The sequence below is a fragment of the Perissodus microlepis genome, chromosome 12 (assembly GCF_051167445.1).
Source record: "Perissodus microlepis isolate ML-2025 ecotype Zambia chromosome 12, ASM5116744v1, whole genome shotgun sequence".
NCBI lineage: Eukaryota > Metazoa > Chordata > Actinopteri > Cichliformes > Cichlidae > Perissodus > Perissodus microlepis.
Window position 1 is genome coordinate 24,343,235 of NC_140472.1, and position 22,035 is coordinate 24,365,269.

At 39.8% G+C, this 22,035-nt stretch overlaps 3 protein-coding genes across 12 annotated transcripts in view; 2 read left to right on the forward strand and 1 right to left on the reverse strand.

Annotated features, from left to right (window-relative positions):
* Positions 1-1,831, reverse strand: part of fbxl17 (F-box and leucine-rich repeat protein 17) — a 223,163-nt gene extending 221,332 nt beyond the window's left edge. Inside the window, exon 1 of the mRNA XM_084947158.1 lies at positions 1,620-1,831. The gene's annotated coding sequence lies outside the window, so the exon portion shown is untranslated. The remainder of the gene's footprint in view (positions 1-1,619) is intronic.
* A 4,695-nt stretch (positions 1,832-6,526) lies between these two features.
* Positions 6,527-10,277, forward strand: prxl2c (peroxiredoxin like 2C). 2 transcript variants are annotated; one of them, XM_084945991.1, is made up of 6 exons: positions 6,527-6,963; positions 7,266-7,334; positions 7,501-7,554; positions 8,618-8,723; positions 8,813-8,947; positions 9,052-10,277. In XM_084945991.1, exons 1-6 carry the CDS (start codon positions 6,781-6,783, stop codon positions 9,180-9,182), a joined length of 678 nt encoding a protein of 225 aa, XP_084802117.1. In that variant the 5' UTR covers positions 6,527-6,780; the 3' UTR covers positions 9,183-10,277. The 2 variants fall into 2 exon arrangements, with proteins under 2 accessions (XP_084802117.1, XP_084802118.1); XM_084945992.1 differs by lacking the exon at positions 7,501-7,554.
* A 143-nt stretch (positions 10,278-10,420) lies between these two features.
* Positions 10,421-22,034, forward strand: cdc14b (cell division cycle 14B). Of its 9 annotated transcripts, none has more exons than XM_084945985.1 (15): positions 10,426-10,785; positions 11,935-12,025; positions 12,589-12,664; positions 13,090-13,182; positions 13,307-13,383; positions 14,269-14,335; positions 14,420-14,570; positions 14,656-14,886; positions 14,989-15,127; positions 15,371-15,536; positions 15,613-15,710; positions 19,362-19,409; positions 19,502-19,627; positions 21,147-21,212; positions 21,304-22,034. In XM_084945985.1, exons 1-15 carry the CDS (start codon positions 10,677-10,679, stop codon positions 21,341-21,343), a joined length of 1,578 nt encoding a protein of 525 aa, XP_084802111.1. In that variant the 5' UTR covers positions 10,426-10,676; the 3' UTR covers positions 21,344-22,034. The 9 variants fall into 9 exon arrangements, 6 of the variants coding, with proteins under 6 accessions (XP_084802108.1, XP_084802110.1, XP_084802113.1 ...); XM_084945983.1 differs by lacking the exons at positions 21,147-21,212; positions 21,304-22,034 and adding exons at positions 11,653-11,774; positions 20,063-21,140 and having other exon boundaries at positions 10,711-10,785; XM_084945982.1 differs by lacking the exons at positions 21,147-21,212; positions 21,304-22,034 and adding an exon at positions 20,063-21,140 and having other exon boundaries at positions 10,421-10,785.
* The last annotated feature ends 1 nt before the right edge of the window (position 22,035 follows it).

Here is a 22,035-nt window from a genome sequence, read left to right on the forward strand (position 1 = left end):
AGCAGTTTGGAGGCAAAGTTGGAGAAGCAAGGCTGAGATGGTTTGGACATGTGCAGCACAGGGTTAGTGGATATAATGGACAAAAGATGTTAAATATGTAGCTGCCAGGCAGGAGGAAAAGAGCAAGACCTCAGAGGAGGTTCATGGATGTACTGAAAAAGGCTGTTGTGAGAGCGAAGGATGCTAGTTTGTAATGATATGAAAATTCTATGAAAGTTGTAGTGTTAAGACTTGGCATCAAAAAATACGCAATGAAGAAAAAACTATTCAATGAAAAAAGAATTTGATAGTTTCCATCCTCAGTACTACGAATTTATTGTAGTCAGTACATAAACATAGCTTAGGCTAATTATTTAGCCCCTGTATAATTAAGAGAACAAAGGATATCCTTTCTTTTGCTTAAAATGACTATTCAAAACATTGTTGTATATATATATATATATATATATATATATATATATATATATATATATATATATATATGTCTAATACTTTTAATACATTTTATGAGTAAAGATGTATTTCATCAATTAAGAGAAAATGTCTTTTTGCTAACAATGTTTTGCCCCACATAAATAAAATAATATGGAAAAATTGCAGGATCACTAACAGCTATCATTATCATTATCTCCTTTTTTAATGAGGCTTTTTTCGTGCTTTATTAAGCCTGTCATTTCATTAGCTGCTTTAATGTTCCTCTTTTCCCTAAAGGCAAACTCAACATGAACCTTTAGTAGGAAAATCTAATGGCCATCCTTCAATATTTTCAAGGCTGTTTTTCATAGCTGCAGTGAAAGAATGCTCAAGAAAAGATGGGAACTTTACAAGATAACGCTAGAGTTGTCTGACACACACGCACGGGGTGGAGAGTGAGATTAACTTAATCTGGAAGTAAGGGTGTATTTGTGATCATGGTGGGCTCGTGTAAATAATGGCACAGATTTCCACACAAAAAGAAAAGAAAAATCTGAGCCTGATCCTGTATGTCAACAACAATCAGGACAGTCCTTTCTGCTGAAACAGACACGACGATGGACAAGACTGACAGCAACCACATGTGTCATTAAACTCAGCACCGGAGAGCCCAACAACACAGTACTGCAATGAAATATTGATGTTATTTGTTAAAAACACTCACAATTTAAGAGTAAAGCCTAAATCTCAGCACAGCACACAACAAAGAGCAGCAAGCTTTGCAGCCGTGCTTGCCTACGATGGAAAAGATTCATGCGTGGATGCTGTGCATAACTTGAAAAATGTTTTGGGGTTGTTTTTGTTTTGTTTGCTTTTTAATGATCCACATTTGTTGAGGACGTGAAAAATCTCGTCGGATAACTGCAGCAGTGCAGCACCGGTTGATGGCTGCTGAATCAAAACACAGAGATGTAAACAGTGAACAGGTGGTCATTTGTTTAGCATGTAGAAACGCCAAAGCAGACTTAACGTGACACCCGCGGTTTGCCTGGAATTGCCGCAGATTTGCCTTCAACATTCACACGAACTTAACGCTGTTTTTGAGGGAAAGAAAGACGCGATTGCTTCGCAGTTTTCTGTCAGGCTAGCCTGCTCCATCCCCAGATGCTAAGTTAGCTATAGCCCCAAAAGCAATCATCTCTCACCACTTCACACGGTGCTCCCACACTCCGCACTGCGCTCGCATAATACTGCTAAGCTCCACGGTCAAGATGAACGGTGACGAGCCCCGACGGGAGAGACACGGGCTTAGGAAAAACGGCCACTAAATCGCCGTTCTGCTCTTCCAAAACAGTAGCAGCTCTGGTTGTACCTCTGCTGCTGCTGCTGTTGCTCTTGAGGACAGCACTTCCGCACCGAGAGGGCAGCGGGAAGGAAGCCGACGAGGGCGATTCGTAATTCGCCATCAATGAAAATCCTGTTCTCAGGATTTTGGGGATAGAGAAGAGCCACTGGATTGATTTTTTTTCCAATGATAGGTAAATGAAGCTTTGAAAACTGACTTAGAAAACACAGGGTCAAAATATTAAGCTATTGTCTCCTAATGCATACAAATGTTGAATTATACTAGAGTATGGGAATCATTTTGTATCGTGTTTAGATTGTGGAGGTATCGCCACAAGATCATTTAAATTAAAAACAAAAATTTTAATTTATTAACCATGGGAAAACTGGACAACCGCCCCAAAATAATCTACTGACAGTGGTTGCTACAGAAAACACTACCTACTTTATAAATTTCTAGTCTTAACACCTTTACTCTTGCAGTTACTTTATTTACTGGTCTTCCTCTTCCCTGACAGCTACACATTTAGCACCTTTTGTCCAGTAAATCCACTACCGCTCCTCTTCAAATGTCCAAACCACCTCAGCCTTGCCTCTCTAAATCATCAAGCACTGGATATGAGCAGTCCCTCTGGTGCACTAATTTCAATTCCTGTCCATTCTGGTCACTCCCAACAAATAATCAGATTTTATTCGTGAACATAATAGTTGATATTGTAAATTAAGTGGCTCCACCTGTAGGTTTGTTTGCACTGAAGCTGCCAAGTGTCTACACACGCTGTATATTATGCGAATTTAAAATAATGAATCCAACATAAAACAAGCATAAAATATACACATAGTGCCAAAATAAATCAAAGTTAATCAGAATTAACTCATTGTTTGTATCCTAAACGTTTCATGCATTAAACACTTCAAGTCTAGACCACCAAGCAGTATTAGACTAAAGTATGAAATGTAAAACTTAAAAGTCACAAATAGGATAAAATGTATAGTTGTATGTAACTTAACTGGGTTTTCTACAGTATATTGCAGCCAACTTGGTCTTGCGAGGAGCTAAAAAAAACACTTTGGGGAGAGAGAATCAGGGCATAAAATGATCATTTATAAACATAACACAAGATGAGAGACTGTTAACGACAATATACATAGCACATGTAATTTTCTACAGTACCGAACTGTACACCACGTCTACTCTATATATATTTAATATATATAGAGAGAGATATAATAATCTGGATGTAAAGTTCAAACTGTATTTCATTGTAAATTCCCATGGCAATGTTCTTCTTCTTCTTCTTAAATGTTATTGGCGGTTGGCAAACAACTGATTGGTGCATTACCGCCACCACTAGTATGGAGTGTGGACTGGAATGAGCCCCCCCCCAAAAAAAAAACCAAAAAAAAAACCTCAAAGCCTTTCAAACACTCTTCCCGCTTAAAAAAACTGAAATAAAGCCTGGTAACTCTTACTTCCAGAATCCTTTTGCAATAGGTCAACCAGATCCAGTTTCATATTCATATTAATGAGGTTTTGGTTTAATTGTCTCCTCTCCACCTGATATTTCTGACAGTGCAATATCACATGCTCTATAGTTTCTGTTTCTGTTTCCCCGTATTATGTTTCCCAATCAAGAATAATGTAGCATTTAACCCAGTATGTCCAAATCTCAATCTCGATATGACCATCTCCTCTCTCCTGTTCCTTCCAGTGGTCCTCATTTCTCCTACCCCCCTTTGTATTGTATACAACCACCGTCCTCTCCTTTCCTCCTTCCACTGCTTTTGCCAACTACTCCTCATTTCTTGCCATATGATACTCTTCACTTCAGCTTGACCAAAACTAACAGCCAGGTCAACTGTCCCATGTCTTGTGGCTTCCTTCGCCGCTCTGTCTGCCATTTCATTCCCTATTATTCCATAATGTGCTGGAATCCATAGAAACATAACTGTAATACCCATCATGTTTATTCTGAAAAGTGTTTACGGAATTTCTGCTAGAATATCTGCTCTCGCATCTGAGTGACTACACTGTAAACAATAGCTTTTAATGGCCTCATATCGATGGCAATGTTGTACACTGAGCTGAAATATACGGTGGCCCCTAGAGACAAAGCACGTACAAACTCCAAAACACTTGCAAACTCCAAAACACTTGCAAACTCCAAAACACGTACAAACTCCAAAACACATGCAAACTCCAAAACACTTGCAAACCCCAAAACACATGCAAATTCCAAAACACAACGGAAGTGCTCCAGGACGCTAGGGGCAGTGTTGAGCTTGATTTGCAAAATAAACGGCAAGTTTGTCTGTGTGGGACGGTCTAGTCTCCGTCGCGCTTCCCAGGTTGCCTAGCAACCATGATACTAACCGCTGGAAACGTGTCATACAACTTGGTTTGACAGAAATGAAGGAGAACATATTTTGTTCATTTGTTTGTTTGTTTCTACAAGAGCTTTGTGTGATTTGATAAGTATCTGAGGCTGAGACCACAGGACAGTAAAACATGATTTTTGGGCTTCATTTCTGTACTGAACGGTCATTTAAGATTAGTTAGTAAATAACAATTAGCTAATGTTGTTCATGAGACTAAAGTCATATCACTTTGGTAATGTAAATATAATATGGCCAATATTATAGTTATTATATTAATCATTATTAGCTATTACAGCAGTGAACATGAACTCTGTGTCAAATACTGAGCCTCAGTACAGATTCAAGTTGCAGTTATTTATATGTCTTATCACCTTAAATCTTCACTCAAAGACAACTATCTTTGACAGTGCAAATATAGGTGTATCATATATAAGAGACAAATGTTGTTCCTTCAGTATGTTGGCATTACTAAATTTGGCTCATTGCTTACATATATTTATAAAAAGAAAATGTACAAGCTGTGAAAACTGTGTCTGATAAAATGAAGAGTAGACTGATATATTAAATATTCCTTTATTGGGTGAGAAAATCAGACCATGTCATAACTGCTTTAAGTCATACAGAATAGATATCAGAGCCTTAAACAGGCTGACTTCTGCTAAATGGGTCAAACTGGGCAGAAAGTATACAAACACATAACATCCTTATAAAATATGATGTAACACTATAGATCAACTTACCTCAGAATATATAAAGCATATAAACAATTACAGCAATATGATGCAACAAACACAGCAGTACTACTAATCCAAAATACTCAAAGCTTCATAGAACTGAAACAAACATTTATTTTTAGGTCCATTCTGCTGCTGATACATACTTTAGGTTTCTGAATATTAAACTTGTTGCTGCCTTTCATAGTGTGTAACTTGAAGGCCCTGAGTACTTTCTCCCACACTGAAAACACTGGAATGATAAAATTATTTGAACATTACCTAATAAGACTGATTCAGGACAGACAATTAGTTATTTTAAACTTTCCTAGCAGTCCTTCACAAACAGGGAACAGTCTGTCTATTCTCTGCATCTGTCAGCTGCTGCTGGCTCTTCCTCCTCCTCTTCCTCACACACTGCTGAGTTTGTCCTGGTGGATCATCAGGGGTGCAAAGCCTCACAGATGATGTGCAGCAGTGGGTCCCTCAGTCTGTCCTCACTCTGGACACTTGCAGTTGTCACACATGGAAATCAAATGTGTGATAAGCTGCAGGATTCAAACACAAGTGTGACTTATAAATACATGTTCATACTTTTATTACACAAGCAGAGAAAGAAAAAGAGAGAGAATGCAGGACAGACAGACAGGTGACAGTCTCAGGTGTATATACTGCTACAAAACAGCACAAGAGAAGGAGGATTTAGTGTTTGTGTTATTACGAGTGCTAAACAAGAAGAGTTCCCAGATGGTACAGTGGACACATGTGTGACTCCTGTGATTAAAGCATCTTTCTTTCAGCTTAACCAGTGAACCGTCAGCTCGTTCAAACACACGTTAAAGTCCGTTTGGCTCGACACCACCGAACAGAGGCAGCAATATAACATAGCTAACATTAACAGTGCAGTGAATCCTGCTTGTGCCGTGATATTCAGGACTGCAAACCGAGCAGCATCACTGACTTTCAGCTTGTTGTGTTTGTGGATATATGACTGACTTTAATTATCCATAAAATCATCACATTCTCTGTAAGATTAAAGTCAACTATTGAACGGCGTATATTTTGAAGTAAAGGCTTTAAAACCAAGTTAGTACAAACATCGCTAATGTCACATAACTTTCCCGACATGTGGCCAACAGTAATGTTTTAATGTTCTTCATTATAAAAACATTTGCGCATAAATAAGTGACATCATATTCAGTACTTACTTCTGAAAGTTTACTCTTTGTCCGCTCTGCTTCCGCCGTTTTTTTTCGGCAAAATTATCCACACCACCGCCGCGCTATGAAGTCTGGGATATGTTGGGCCATGAAGGCTACACCGACCCATCCTTAAAATTCAGGGAAATTAAGGACGCATTTGAGGGCCGCATTTCGAGCAGCCTTTGAATTGGGACAGCCTTCGCCATGTCGCTGTGACGTAATCGGCCTTAAAATGCGGCCTTTAAGGCTGCAGACCCCAAATCCGGTCATTGGTACTTCCTGGCTTGTGTAGTTACTAGGTAACAAAAGCTCAACACTGCCCCTAGCGTCCTGGAGCACTTCCGTTGTGTTTTGGAATTTGCATGTGTTTTGGAGTTTGCAAGTGTTTTGGAGTTTGTACGTGTTTTGTCTCTAGGGGCCACCGTAGGAAATAGGCTATATATAAATAAATGTTGCCTAACTGTTATTGTGAAGTCACAGCGCGCGCGCACTGACGCACCGGTCAGTTTTTGTTTTGTATTGCCTTATTTATACAACTAAATCCGGAGATTAAGATAATATTAAACAATGTTTAACCAATGAATATGTGTTCGCCGTCTCTCTTCGTTCTCCTAGAGAGAGAGCGTGAGAGCATATGGGCGTGAATTTTCCAGGCACCAGCTCCTGCAGGCTGAATTGCAACTCCCAAAATAGCAGCACTGCGAATTCTGGATCCTCTGAGAAAAAAAATGGCTGAAGTAGTTTCACCAATAACTCGACAAGTAACTAAAGGAAGCCAGGAAAATGTGACCTGTTTTGTGGATATTAATCTCAGAGACGTCGAAGACTGTTTAATTTACGACCGGCATGGAGTTTCTATTCCGTTCAAGACCCTATACCAAGACAGGAAATCGGTCATAATTTTTGTGCGGGTAGGGAAAACTTCATTTGGCTTAACTTTGCTGATGAGTTATGGGTTCGCATAGGCACCCTACCTTAAGTTGCGTTTTTAAATGGGTCTTGATAGGCTTCAAAGTAGGTGAGCCTAAGTGTAGCTGGCCAGATGCTCCAAGAATTTCCTGTGCTATGTTGGAAATGGACGAATGAAGAGATCGTTCCCCATAGGTGAAGACAGAGGGATAAATGTTATGGCGCAAGATGTGAATTTTTAAATGCAGTGATCTCTCTCATCACTACAGACTTTTAACATGTTATGTAATATGTGTCCCTGCAGAATTTCTTGTGCTACAGCTGTAAAGAGTATGTTGATGATTTGGGAAAAATACCCAGAGAAGTACTGGAGGTAAGTTCTGTTTAGTAAGGACCATTGCACTGGAGGCTGTCAAAACAAAGAGCACAGCTGCAACACTGGCAGCAAAGGTGCTCAGTTCTAGCAATAGGAGGTCTGATGAGTATTAACATAAATAATTGATCATGACAAATCCAAAATTCCATGTGTGTTGTTGCAGGATGCTGAAATTAGACTGGTCGTGATAGGTCAGTCCGCTTATCATCACATAAAGGTAATTATTTTGTTATATATACACCCACTGGACACTTGTTCAGCTGCTTGTTAAAGCAAAGATCTGATCTGCCAACCACATGGCAGCAACTCAATGCATTTATTCATGCAGATGTGGTCAAAACAACTCGCTGAAGTTTTGAAGAAAGGTGATTTAATTGAGTCTGGTTTTGACATGTGGCCGCTCTATTGGAATTCTGCCACAGTGCCATCTCTAAGGTTTACAGAGACTGGTCGAGAAAAAAAAGAGGGAAAATATCCAGTGAGCACCAGTTGTCTGTGTGAAAAGTAAGAGGAGAATGTCCAGACTGCTTCGAGCTGATAAGAAGGCACGAGTAACTGAAATAACCACTTGTTACAACCAAAATATGCAAAAGACCACACCTAGAGCCACTCCTGTCAGCTAGGTACAGGAAACTGAGGCTGCAGTTTGCACAGGCTCACCAAAATTGGGCAATAGAGGTTTGAAAAAAGACATTCTGGTCTCATGAGTCTCCAATTCTACTTCTACATTCAGATGATAGGATCTGAAGTAAAAAAAAAAAGAATGAAAGTGTGGATTGATTCTGAACTGTTCAGGCTGCTGGTGGTATAATGGTGGAGGGCATATTTTCTTGGTACACCTTGGGCCACTTGGAACCAATTGAGTGTGATTTAAACTTCGCAGCCTTCCCGAGTATTGATCTTGACCACGTCCATCCCTTTCTGACTACAGTATTCGCATCTTCTGATGGCTATTTCCAGCAGGATAACACATCAAAAAGCTCAGATAATCAAAACTAGTTCAAGGAACAAGAGAAAGAATTCATTATTCACTATATAAAAATTTCCACTACTGCAATCCAGTAGAACGTCTTTGTCATGATGGATGTGCAGCCATCAAAGCTGCACCAACTGTGTGATGCCATCAATTCAATATGAACCAAAATCTCTGTTGAATGTATGCCACAAAGAATTAAGGTCTAACTCTTGCAAGGTGTACCTATTACAGTGTATATAAATATCACAGCAGGCACTATAGTTTTCCAGACAAATGTACTCTTTCTTCTTGTTCTGTCATGTAGTCGTTCTGCTTGCTCACGGAGTATCCTTATGAAATATATGTGGACCCAGAGAGGCGCATTTACCAAAAGCTGGGGATGAAGAGAGAGGAGACATTCACAGACTCTGGTATGCAAAAACACTATTGGAGTGTATAAGTAAGCTTATTTTGAGATGATAATGAAACTTTGTCTTTGTATCTGTGTTTGTGAACTCAGCACAGCCTAGTCCCCATGTGAAGTCTGGCGTTTTTATGGGCCAAATCAAGACTATATGGAGAGCCATGACTAGTCCTGCCTTTGATTTTCAGGGTGACCTACATCAACAAGGTGGAGCCATCATTGCAGGACCTGGTAAGTTGGTCTCTCTCTATATATAATGTTATGTGTTAATGTTGCCACTGCATTATATCTTATATCTTTTTTCCTCACACTCACTGTTTTCTCCCTCTCTGCAGGCTCCAAAGTCCATTTTTCCCATCTTGACATGAACCGCCTGGACCACATGCCCATCAACTGGCTCCTTCAGCTTGCAGGAGCTCAGAAAACGATTGACTTCAGCGATAAGCCGAAAATCATTCACATCTAGTTAGGTGCCTGCCTGAAAGTGTGTTTCATCCCACGTCACTGCTGTAATCACACATGGAGTGTATATACAATCAGCTTCAAACTCCAAGACGACTAAATAAGTTTCTGTTGCTTCTGTTTTGCATTTGAATTCAACTTGATTGACAAATAGTACATTACAATGACTTTATCAGCTTAACACACACCTCTTCCCTCAACTGTCTTGGCTTTAATAACATCACTCAAACTGAAAGTGCATGCGGCAAGTTTGTGCAAAAACCGATAAGGCATGTTTTCCTGGCACGATCTGAAAGTGTTCCAAATATCTTCTTGAGAAATCAGTGAATGCTGGGCCTTTGCAGTGTCCCCTTTAAATGTTCAGCAGGGCTGAGGTCCAATGACTGTGGAGGAAAAAGTCGATGTCAGCCAGCACTCTTTATTCGTAGTCTTATATAGTTTTCAAGTAGTTCTTGCAAAACTTTGACAAATAAGACAACACGTCTAATTTGTCATTCTCTTTGTCCAACTCTATGGACAACCCTCCCAGAACTGAATATTTATGTTCTGTTTGTCTTCTTAAATGCACCATTATGTTACAGACAGAAATCTCTAACTTGGATTCATCATTACATTGATTTTTTCCCCAGTGGTCTACTGTTAAGTTACATTACTGTTGAGGATAGACAAATTGCAGCAAGAAGAGTTTTATCCGTAACAAATATTTCAGTCCCAGCATTCCCAAGTCTGTTATTTATTTCAAGGCTAGACACTGACCTGACCAAATTGCCAAAAACTTGGGAGAGGTTAGAATTACTGGCCTTGCAAATAGTACAGTTTCATTAAAAAATGCACTACTGGCATTGTCCAGTGTCTCCAATCACATGTCAAGAGCTGATGATGGTTGTTCTTGATGCAGGAGGATTTTCTCTGTTTTCAGTCTGTGGTTTGAAACAGCAGTAAACCCTTATATTCCCGTGTGTTTTGTGGTATAATTATGTGCCTGTTTTGTAGTGATAAGACTGAATAGCAGCTGTTGCACTGATTTTACTACCTTGTCACATTCCCATTGCAATCTGCAAAGTTTATTATATTGTAAATAAAGACATTTTTATTGTTATTTATTGGCTGCCATATATGCTCTACAGTGCAAGGCCAGAGCACGGTTGCATTCAAATGGGAAAAACTCTGGCATCAAGGACTACATTTCCAATATGTTATCTATTGGTACAGCACCAGCTGCTGCAGCTGAACAGTGAAGGGTGGGCACTGGACATCTAATCCCGATACGTCACTTGCAGGGGATTCAGAAAGCAGAAACCTGCCCCTGTTCACAGACGTCACCACCACCGGAGAGGTTGGAACGGGTAACTGGAAGCACGCAGACACAAGCAGACCATCGGGGGCGAGACATGACATATTAGCACGTCAACAACACGAGGACAAGCCGCCGCACTGCGAAGCGCAGGGGTGTCTGTCGCTGCTGCACGGGAATGTCTAGCAGCCCTGAGGAGAAAAAATGAAGCGCAAGAGCGAAAGGAGGCGAGCCGAGTCGAGGAAAAAGCGCTGTGCAGCTCACAGCAGCTCAGAGGCGGAGCCAAACTCTGATATTTACATTGAGATAACAGGTAAGGGGGTCTGCAGAATGCACCCGGTCAACTTTGCGCACAGTTGGCAAATGCACGAAAGCGCGCACTGCAGGCGAACCCCCCCCCCCCCAAAAAAAATGTCGTGCACTGACCATTGTGTGTGAACGTCTTTGATTTTTTCCCTGCTTTTGTCCTCGCATGGCGACACCGTCTGTCCCTTTAATGTTATTACAGCGGGTTTTGCCTCGATTTACCTTAGCCCCGTGCACATGAAACCTCCAACAATGAGCAGTTTTACTCGGGTATTTAATTTCAGAGCAGGGAATTGCGGCAGAGCTGCACCTTTTTGTTTTATGAAGTCGGTGTGAGGTGCGAGTGCATACTTAGAGGTGGTTTGCTGTATCAATGTCATAAATATCACAGTCAACCCACTGTCAGTTCCATTTATGTTTTATTTTCATATCTTTATGGCGTTTCCTGGTTCCCACATCCTCGGTGAGCTGAAAGAGGGGAGGTTCGTCGAAGTAGAAATCACAAATCTGACTGGCTAAGAGATCGTCCTAGCAACCGCTTGGGCAACGATCCCAGGGCCTATCATGTGTCTAATATCAAGAACTTTAAACTGAACTAGGCGGGGCAGAGCCTGACGTACGCGTTTGTCTACCAATCACGTAGTCGTCTGCATCTCTTGCAGCCAATAGCGTCCCGAGAACCGCCTCGGGGGAGGGGTCGCGCAGAGATCATTTTTAGCAGAGTACGCACTTAGACACGAAACTCTCCGTCCTTCCCTCTTCTGCAAGTGACTTTCTCCACTTTAAAAGACTAAAGAAACCTTCCTCATCCCTTTTAAATTTACATTTTACCACTTTAAACTTAACTATTCGCGTTTTATTTTTTTTTACCTAGCATGCGAAAGTCTCAGTGAAGAAAGTCACCCCGTGTGTTTCTGTATAAAAACGTCATGTTCAAAACAGTTTGCAAGATGACCGCGGACGATGTTTCGTCAGTGTGCATTGAGTTCATCAAAGGTAAGTCTTGAGAAAAATACTTTTAAGAAGTATTAGACGAAGAGAGTTTTTTTTTTTTTTTAATAATCAGCGGCATGCATGTGTTTACATGACAAAAAAACAAGTTACTGCCTTTATTTTAATATTGTCCCCTCCCTCTTCCCCTGTCGTGTTCCTCCAGATCAACTGTATTTTGCCATACTTCAGCAAAAGATCAAGAGCACAGCTGAAAGACACTGTTTCTGCATCGATGAAGAACTGGCATATGAGAAGTGAGTAGTCACACTCACCACTTACTTGGATTACTAGTTTCCATATCGTGTGTGTCCCCTTGCCCTTTCTTTCTTTCTTTCTCTCCTTTTGGTCTGAGTGCCATAAAAAAGGCACACCTCATGTTATCAAATGCTGATCTTTAACAGTCAGGTTTGTGTGAGTAGATGTGCACATAACTTGCCCCTTACTGTGATGTTACGCAATGTCATGGTGCATTGCAAAAGATATTCAACTTCAAAGCCAGTGAAAGAGGTTCCACTACTTGCTACCTTAGCAACATCAGGGCTTTTAAAGGATGGCTCACTAGGACAGGACGGGACAGGACTGACCTTTTAAAGTTTATGCCAGTGTTACAAAAAGACCTGGTGTTTGCAGCTTTTTGTCCTGTTCTGATTGACCCATGATGTTTCTAAATATAGCCTTTACTCTGTCAGTGTTTTTACAGTGTGAATCTTGGGTAGCTGATTCTGTCTAGTGAAACTTCCCTAGAGATGATAGCTGGCTGCATAAATAGCCATTGACACACTCTTTGTTCTCTGCTTTCTCTCTCTCCCTCTCTTAGCTTCTATGCGGACTTTGGTCCCCTTAACCTGGCCATGTTTTATCGCTTCTGCTGCAAGCTGACAAAGAAGCTCAAGGTAAAGTAAACTGATGCTCTTAATTTGCAGTTCCTGTAAGGGGGGGGGGGGGGTTCAATCAATAGCTTTTTATACCTACAGTAGGTAAACAAAGTAAAGTAGTGTTTGGGCTTTTATGTAATACAGTCAGCTGTCTTATTGTTTAATCTATGTACCTAATAGTGCAAACATGTTTGCGTTATTGCTTTGTGCTGAGACAGTTTATGTGTATTTGCATGTGAGCTTGAAAAGATGCTGATCACAGACTGGGGCAGCTGAGCTCCAGTGCATGATTGATTTATTGATGGTTGTCCAGCCTATTTAAGATATCTTTGCTTGTTGATCCTTGGTAGACCTAATAAATAACTTTTCAGTTATACAGGTAATAATTTTTTAAATAAATAAAGAATCACCTGTAATTTCATGTTGTTAATGTATTTGTGCAGTCCATTACACTCTCAAGGAAGAAGATCATATTTTATACATGTGGAGATCAGAAGAAGCAAGCCAATGCTGCCTATCTAATAGGCTCATATGCAGTAAGTTGTTTGCAAACATGTGTATTACAAATAACTTATGGACTTGTGCTGTGCCTAATGTAACAGAAATTATATTAGCATGTAATACATATGGCATTTGCTGATTGCACATTTGTATTTATAGGTAATGCATCTAAATATGTTGCCAGAGGAGGCCTACAGTCTGCTGGTGTCAAGAAATTCATCATATATTCCATTCAGGTAACAGTTCGCCAACACAATTTTTACTCAGACTAATTTAATAATAACAGTTTTAACTGCCATTCACATTTTAATTTGATTTTCAAGTGTCTCTGACGGAAAGTAGAAGTTTGTGGTTTCATTTCTGGTTTCAGCCTGTCTTCATTAATCAAGGAGACTGTTAAGTGATAAGAGGAGCTGGGTGGGAGGGTTAAACTACACGGATTAAAGGAAAATGATAATAGATTAACTGCTATTCTAGTTACTGTTTTTTCTTAAAGGGGACCTATTAAGCTAAATTTCCAGTTCCAGGTTTCTCTTACTGGACTGTACTAGAGTTTCTCTGCACAATTCACAAATTATAATAACACTTAGCTATAAATAGTGGACAATGGTGCAAGCTTCTAAAAAAATTTAGCTCCTCTGCCTTTGAGCTAAATTTCTTCTGATTGGCTTACCTAAGCACGTTATCATATCATTATAACTATCCAAAAAGAAGTAAAACATATTGGAAACCAAGGTTATAGAGCAGTCAGAAGCTTAAATTCACATAGGTTTCCTGCAGACATTGTTTAATATAAGCATCCACCATTGTAACAACATGTGTTTAACAGAAAATTTGAAATCATAATAGGTCCACTTTAACATACCTCAATGAAATTGCACAGCAAATTAAATATTGAAGCACTGTTTAGCCCCAACTACAACACAAGATTAAAGCACAATGCTACTGTGGCTCATCAGAATTATGACAGGGACCTTTAAGAGGAGGTGTCACACATGCTTTTTGAGAGAGAAAGAGAGAAAAAGTTCAGAATAAGAAGAAGTGATATCATATTCAGTGTTTAAGTTAATATGAAATCCCATGTATGTTGTGCAGAACTTTAAATGTTTTATGTTTTACAGAGATGCTTCATTTGGAACCTGCATGTACAATCTGAACATCCTAGACTGTCTTCGTGGTGTGCACAAAGTATGTCATTTAAAGAATGAATTCCTTTTCTTTGTTGTATTAACACACCCTAACAAAATTACTTTCAATTCAACGCTCCGCTAGGCTTTGCATTATGGCTGGCTCGACTTCTCTAACTTTGATGTGGAAGAATATGAGCACTATGAGAGAGCAGAAAATGGAGACTTGAACTGGATCATTCCAGGAAAGTTCCTTGCATTCAGTGGGCCGCATCCAAAAAGCAAAATAGAGAATGGTAATTAAAGTACATTACAGAACTATGTCTCACCACATTTTAACACATCCTGAACTCACAAGAATGTTTTCCTTTCTTATTTTAGGGTACCCTTTGCACGCTCCTGAGGCCTACATCCCATACTTCAGGAAGCACAACATCACTACCATCATCAGACTCAACAAGAAGATGTATGATGCCCGACGTTTTACAGACTCTGGGTTTGAACATCAGGACCTCTTCTTTGTGGATGGAAGCACACCGAATGATTCTATTGTTAGGACGTTTCTCAACATCTGTGAGAACGCTGAAGGAGCCATTGCAGTCCACTGTAAAGGTAGGTTTTTTTGGTGCAAGACGCACTTGTAGCTACATAAACCTTGCTCGGTTTCCTGTTTGCGGCACAATTTCATGCCACACTACTTTTCTTTTGTTTTAGCTGGGCTAGGAAGGACTGGTACTCTGATTGCCTGCTATATGATGAAACATTACCGCCTAACTGCAGCAGAGGCCATCGCTTGGATACGGATCTGCCGACCAGGGTCCATCATTGGACCTCAGCAGAACTTTGTTGAAGAGTAGGTGTTCACTACAGCAGGACTTTCAAAATGTCACATTTTAAAAAATCTTTAAATACTTTAAAAGTATTTTGTATTGATACATATCTGAGATTAAACTAGATAAATTAACCACAGTTTAAGTTTTATAGCTGTGGTTTGAAACAACACTGTTTCAGGCAACAAATTATTAGATGATGAAAAATCTTAAAGTCATGTGATTTTTGGTTTGGCAAGAAAATCATTGTGTGGTTTGTGTATCAGGAAGCAGAACAGTCTGTGGGCAGAAGGAGATGTTTTCCGCGAGAAGATGCTGAATGAACGTGAGAATGGTAAGATGGCTGTAACCAGGATCCTATCTGGAGTGGATGACATAACCATCAATGGGAGCAACAAGAACAGAGGATCCAAGAAAGAAGAGATGGAAATGGTGAGTTTGAATCTAAAGTTTTAAGTCTTTCATTCTAATAATTCATTCTGCTCATTGTTTTTCTCTTTTTTTGCAGTACAATGATGAAGAGGAGAGAAATGGCCTAACACAGGGTGATAAATTACGAGCTCTTAAGAGCAAGAGGCAGGCCAGATCATCCTCGGGTTCACTATCGTAAGTATCCAGGCAGCCTGCAAGCCTCATCATGCATCACACCATTGTGCTGTAGTACAGTAAAATGAGCGAATCAGTCCCTTGGATCATTACATGTAGACAGTAGTGTTTTTCAAAGCATAAAAAAGATGACCAGGAAGTGATCATGTAGGATTTATTTGGTTACATTTATCATTTCATTGGGTAAGCTTTCTGTCTTCCTCAGTAACTTCTTCCAGGTAGTCCGCTGGAAGAGGACGGGTTTGAGGAATTGGCAGGGCTGCCCTCATTTAACCATGCCATACAATTTCATCCTAATACTGTACTTTAAACCATTTGGAATATCTGCAGTATTTTAATAACCATTTTTCTTTTTTCAAATGTCATCTCATACGGATCGAGTATAATAAAGTCATCCTATTATCATGTGTAATCAGTGAGGATAAACAATAAGTTGAGAAAGTGGTAGCCCAGATACTTAGGCTCAAAGTGACACAGTTGTTTGGAGGGTTGGATTTTAGTTATCTGATATACACTTTTCCAGGAAAAACTGTTTTGTGGGTTGAATTTAGAAAGGCATGAACGATGTGGAAGCTAAAGATGATACCTCTATGAAAATCTTTTGCTAAAGTGCTGATGGTGTGTAAGCTGTGTTCTTTGGTCAGGAGCTTAAAAAAGTTCAGTTTGGACAAAAGCATATGTAAGCCAAGTCAATATAGAGCTTATCTGTCACTAGGTTATCATGAAATCAGTGTAACTAGGTCACTCATTCAAGTCAACAGAAAGCTTTTCTATAGATAAACTTTGTAGCTGAGACAACATATATTGATTAGCTTTTCTAATTCTTTGAAAAAAGAAGAAGGAAAAAAAAAAAAGAAACGATCAGCCGTATTTGGACAACTATGACGTGAGCGTCCAGCTCTATGCCAGTGGGGGGTGCTAAAGTGCAAAACCTAACCCTCTACTGAACAACAACATCATTAAAAGATTATTAAAATTTCCTCTATTGTTGTTTTTCTGCCCAAATCCACATCATTTGTGTCCATATAATTCAAAGCTGTGGAAGGTTGGTCAGTATGGCAGAGTATGGTTGACCGGCCTCTGCCAATGTACCCATATGGCTTTGGCTTTTGTTGTCCCATGTCAGGCAGGTGGTAGTGTTCTGCTGCAGCCTCATGGGCACGGTGTGGCCGATGTGTTGCCTGCCGTTCAAAAGATAGCAGAGAGAGGCAGAGAAAGAGTTGGGGAGAGCAAAAACAGAGAGAGGATGTGAGGTTTTGTACGTTGGAGGTAAGTGCACGTCAGTTCCTTTCTAGCCGACATCCTCTTCCTGTTTAAAAATATATATATTGGTAAGCCAGCGAATGGTGTGACAGATTTGAAGTTATCCTTTTTTTTCTCTTCCTTTTCTTTTCTTTTGATGACTGGTGTGAAGAGGTTATGCACTTAGTGGATGCATTACATTTACACGCCTTTCATTATCTGCCTCATGGACACACCGAGCTGTTCTGCTTTGATATCAAGGCATATCTGTGGTATCCTCTGAGTCACAATAAAAGCTCTCAAGTTAACAGCACCAATTATTCAACCAATCACGGTTTTAAATAAGATCGGGATTAGTTGAATTCAATGTTTTATTGCTTGGCTTGCACGACTGACTTGGCTCACATCAAGATAAAGTCTGAATCAGGGAAGCTTTGACCTTGTTCTCATCTGCAGTACGTAATTCCTAATTGTTTGGTAAAGTAGTGAATTTGCCAGCTGATTCATTAATGTTTAGGTGTAAATTGGCAGTAGTTCTTTGGTACTGGACTAAGCTATGATTTTGAGTGTTTTGTGAGTTTAATTAGTGTCTTTAAATTCTGTTATTTGGATAGTAAAATCCTCCAGATCCTCATTATCACATAAAGCATTAGGGCTAGGTAGTTGGACGAAAACAGAGAGTTGAGGCTGAAGGGAGATTTGCTTGCACTACAGGCCATATGCTGCTGCAGGGAATGCATTGCTACACATCTAATGCTCCATTTCCAGCTGAGCATCACCATCTGGCTCCACTGTTTGGTTTATTATGCAACACCAATATGCATGTTAAACTCCAGGGACGATTAGAACGATGACTGTCAGAACTTCTTCACTTTTTCTGCCTCTTCACGCATGGCAACAGGCATGAAACCCTTGGACATGCATGCATGCACATGCCTCTGTGTTTGTGTCTAACATGTACTTAATGCTGGGCTGGGATCATTGTCAGTTGCCTGTTGTTTTTCCATTGCTCTTGTGACTGGATCAGTGTATGCATACCATCTGAGCTTTGTTTACTCTTGCAGGAGTCCATCTCTGTTAGCTTCTATTAAAAGTGTGGGACAGAGTTTAGAAATGGGTGCTTAATTCTTGTAGGATCTGACTATTTTTAGATGTTTCTGTTAAACAGAGCCTATCTCCTTCATTGGCAGGCTTATATTAATCACTACAATTTCAGTACCAGGGATACTGTTATCTATTTAATGTCTGTAAATGCTGCCTGGGGTTCTTTTTTTTCCTAGAATCGTGTTTTATTTTCAAGTAATTTTGAGGAGCTTACAATACAAAAAAACTCACTCCTATATTTATTATAAATATGTAGATCTTAAGTAAAATAAAGTTGTTGTTTTTTTTTTCCTCAAGTAAGTTAACCTACTTTAAACTTCCTACATTAGTTGGGTTCTTTATGGCTGACTGCTTATACAACAGAGCAAGTGATGAACAAAAATTTGCTGTTTGGCACTGTTGGATGAAAGGCTCTACAAAAGGTGATTCATCTAATCCAGTCCCAGTGGAAAAGCACAACATCAGAGGCTTTATGTCCTGCCCAGACGTCTCTTGTCTCTCCTTCCTTTTTTTCCCCTTTTTTTCCGTTTGCTCTTGTTGTTGGATTTGTCCTCCTTTCAGATGGCTGGTAGCCATGCTGCTCTCCTCCCTGTGTAGCCTTGCCCTGTGGTGGATTGTGTATGGCTTCCCTTCTTCCATCCTGCATTTCTGTATAGACGGGTTAGGATTTCAATGAGTTCTACTGCCCGTCAGCCCCCCCAAAACCTGCCCTGCCCCTCCTTCTGGAGCTCTAACTGAGAATGCTGTAAGTGAGCCCCCAGTCTCTTTTTAATTCCCAACCCGAATCAGAAATTTGTTCAAAATCATCTTACTGTTCCTATATTCTTTCTGCAAATACTGTAAAGTCAAAGCTAATGAGCAGAGCCAGTTTTTAAAAATCTAAAACATCAAAGGCTACTGCCTTGTCCTTGTCAGCATTTTTTGTACATGATGATTTGTACCATAAACATTCCCATCACCCCGTCACCTTTACACATCATGCTTTGCTGGTTATTGTGTTGACTTATTCCCAACTGTTAAATTGGCAGACAATTAAGAGCTGCTGATGGAAATGACTAAGATAGATCAAGACTCTCTTTAAGTTTTAGTGCCACCTCCTCGCTTTAACTTAGCTCTACTAATCCTACCTGGCTGCTGAATGCAATAATATTCTGTTCACACGGCTAAAACTGTCACATTAAAAACAAAACATTTTTTCTCATTACCATGCAAACCTTTCCCCTGCTATCCACTCTGAAGTGTAGTTCATTACATATACATATAAAGTTTCACATTTTTTACTGCTATGTTACTTTGTCTTCACAGACAAGAGGAGAATAAGATGCACACCAGATCCTCATCACAGTCCCTGAGGTAAAGTGTACAATGTACACACAAAATGCACACCTACATACACATACTGACATAAAGCAGGGCTTAGACTAATGAATATGTCTCCTCTGCAGTGGAGTCATCTTGCAGGCAAGTTTTCAGAGCTGTAAGACAAGTGTTAGCCCATTGGCTCTATCTGACCAGTCAGACAGCAGGAAAAGGACCAGAACCTCCCTTCCAGCCAATGGAACAGGAGGAAGGTCAGTGGAAGAATTTAAATAACACTTATTTGCCCGAACTGACTTTCCCCAGATAGACTTTACATACGTTATACAGTTAAAATTATCCACAAAGGTCAACAATGTTTCAGTTTGGATCATAGACTACACAGAAAAGATTGCTGCAGCTGCAATTTGACATCACCCATAATCTGCAGATAGGACATCATGTATATTCAATATGAAAGTGTTTACCTAGTTGCCCCCTGCTGGCCATTATAAATAATGCATGTTTAAATAGGTTGTATTTTTAACTTCAGTTATTACATATGAAATTGTACTGTTGTAATAAAAAATACATGCTTTGTATTTTGATTCCTCTATGTGCGATTGAAACTGAAAAAACAAAAACAGAGAGGCTATAGCCACTCATGAGTCCTTGCTGAGTACATTAACAGCTTCCCTTTTCTCTACCAGCTCCCTGTGCAACACCAGACTGGTCAGGTCCCTAGGCAACTTGCATGTCGTGGCTGGCGGCAAAGACCCAATGTGTTGTGAACCATGTGACAGCCATAGACAGACAGCCAGTGTCACAACCAACTTAGGCTCTCCCATCAGCTTAAGCATGGGACAGGTCCATCTACAGGCAAGCTTCCTTAGATCTTCACAAGCCAAGTGGAGATTTGGACTGCATTTGCACAGGAGCAAAATTGGCAATATGCAAAAAGAGATATGATCTTTAGTGCCTGTGCAAATTCAGCAAAAATTCCAGAGGCTTGGAATACACGTCGTTTCACTTCAGTTTTCAAAAAAGGGGTTGTGCCATAATCACATGACGTTCCTAGGCTGGGCTGCATCGCCTACTGAAACAAAACCCAACTGTGGTTCATTCAAAAAATGTTTCTTAAAAAAACTGTTTCCACCAACAACAGTTAAGATCTTACAGTTTAGGTAAAAGTGGAAGCATTTGAATGCAATTTTTTTTTTTAAATGAAGGAATGGCTAAATTATAAACAGGTGAATACTCTCATTGAATTTAATTATTCAGTTAATTTAAGCATTAAAAAAAAAAAATGGTACTGCAGATCCTTTCAGTGTAGAAAAATTTGCCTTTTTTCATCATGACAGAAGGCTAATGAGGTTTACATAGAGAAACTAAATACTATTAATAAATATAAATATTGTTTTATGAATTTGATGAAGGTGCAACCCAGCTCGGATTCTTTACTCGGATGAACTAACCTTTATATATAACCGGATATTGTCCAGGTCTAACATGTAGTAAATCTGATGGTGCATATGTACCACTATCAGGATGCCAAATTAAATTCCACTTGGCACAATCCCCCTGCTGCTTCATTCAAACATTTTCCCTGCATGTTCTCTGAGAACAGTTTGTTTGGGAGTATGGCTGGCTATAGCTTCTCTAGACTTTGTGCGCCTCACTCTGTCTTTGGCCTGTTGTTACCACTCTGTAGCCATGTGTGCATTCTTTTCTTGAGCCAATCTTTAATGTTCACCTCCCTTCTTTTCCTCCTTTTACGTTTCATATATGCAACAGACGTACCGTCTCCAGAGGATGTAAAGCTCGCAGCTCTTTGCAATCCATTAGGTTTTCCAGGCTATGGTATCTACCGCTTCACTTTTCTGTCTTGCATTTACTCTAGTATTGTAATGATTTAACCTTAAATAACTATTCCCCCCCTTCTTCTTTGTAGTCACTCCATACCCAAACCTAGAGCTCCTCTACTGCGGTGAGCCTGTGGATCTGGAAAATCTGATACATTACCTTCTATACAGCTGACGTGGGGGGAAGAGACGTTACAGAAACACCACAAGTACTTCATTCAAAATTTTGATTACAAGCCATTTTATCCATAGGACTCTTTTTAAAAAATATTTTTTAAACAGAATCATGAACTGAACTGCTAGTTTTAATCATTGCCTGGTTGTTTCTACTTAGCTGAAGCATGCAGTAGCATCGTCAGATCAAACCATTGTATGAATGTGTGGATCCAGGAGATTTCCTCCAAAATGAGCACTGTGCAGAACTTATTCTGATAAGGGTTCATGGTGGGAAGTATTTGATAGAATTGGCCTTTAATTTGTCCCAAGTCCCTGATCTTGGGCCCTGCATTGTGTGTTTGCCGTGGACATAGTTAAGTCTCTTGGCAGTAATTCCATCACAATACAACACCATGTGCATTTGTACCTCTATTGAATATCTGATTTGTCTTACTTGTGAAGCTTTTCAGCTCCTGTACTTAAACTGTAAATATGTCAACATTTGATATACTCTGTATTTTGTAAATATTTTGTACTGTTAGATCATCCTATAAATGAGTGGGTGGTCCTAACGGGGCCTGGTCTAACTCACCTTCATAATCCACTAAAGACATTTGCTTGAAGCACATAGAATCATACTTTTTAATAAATGTATACCCAAGTAT

Coding starts and splice junctions, on each gene's coding strand:
- prxl2c (XM_084945991.1), top strand. CDS start 6,781: ATGGCTGAAGTAGTTTCACCAATAACTCGACAAGTAACTAAAGGAAGC. Junction 6,964..7,265: donor CGGTCATAATTTTTGTGCGG/GTAGGGAAAACT, acceptor GTGTCCCTGCAG/AATTTCTTGTGCTACAGCTG. Junction 8,948..9,051: donor AGCCATCATTGCAGGACCTG/GTAAGTTGGTCT, acceptor CCCTCTCTGCAG/GCTCCAAAGTCCATTTTTCC.
- cdc14b (XM_084945982.1), top strand. CDS start 10,677: ATGAAGCGCAAGAGCGAAAGGAGGCGAGCCGAGTCGAGGAAAAAGCGC. Junction 12,026..12,588: donor GAAGAACTGGCATATGAGAA/GTGAGTAGTCAC, acceptor TCCCTCTCTTAG/CTTCTATGCGGACTTTGGTC. Junction 14,336..14,419: donor GTCTTCGTGGTGTGCACAAA/GTATGTCATTTA, acceptor ACGCTCCGCTAG/GCTTTGCATTATGGCTGGCT.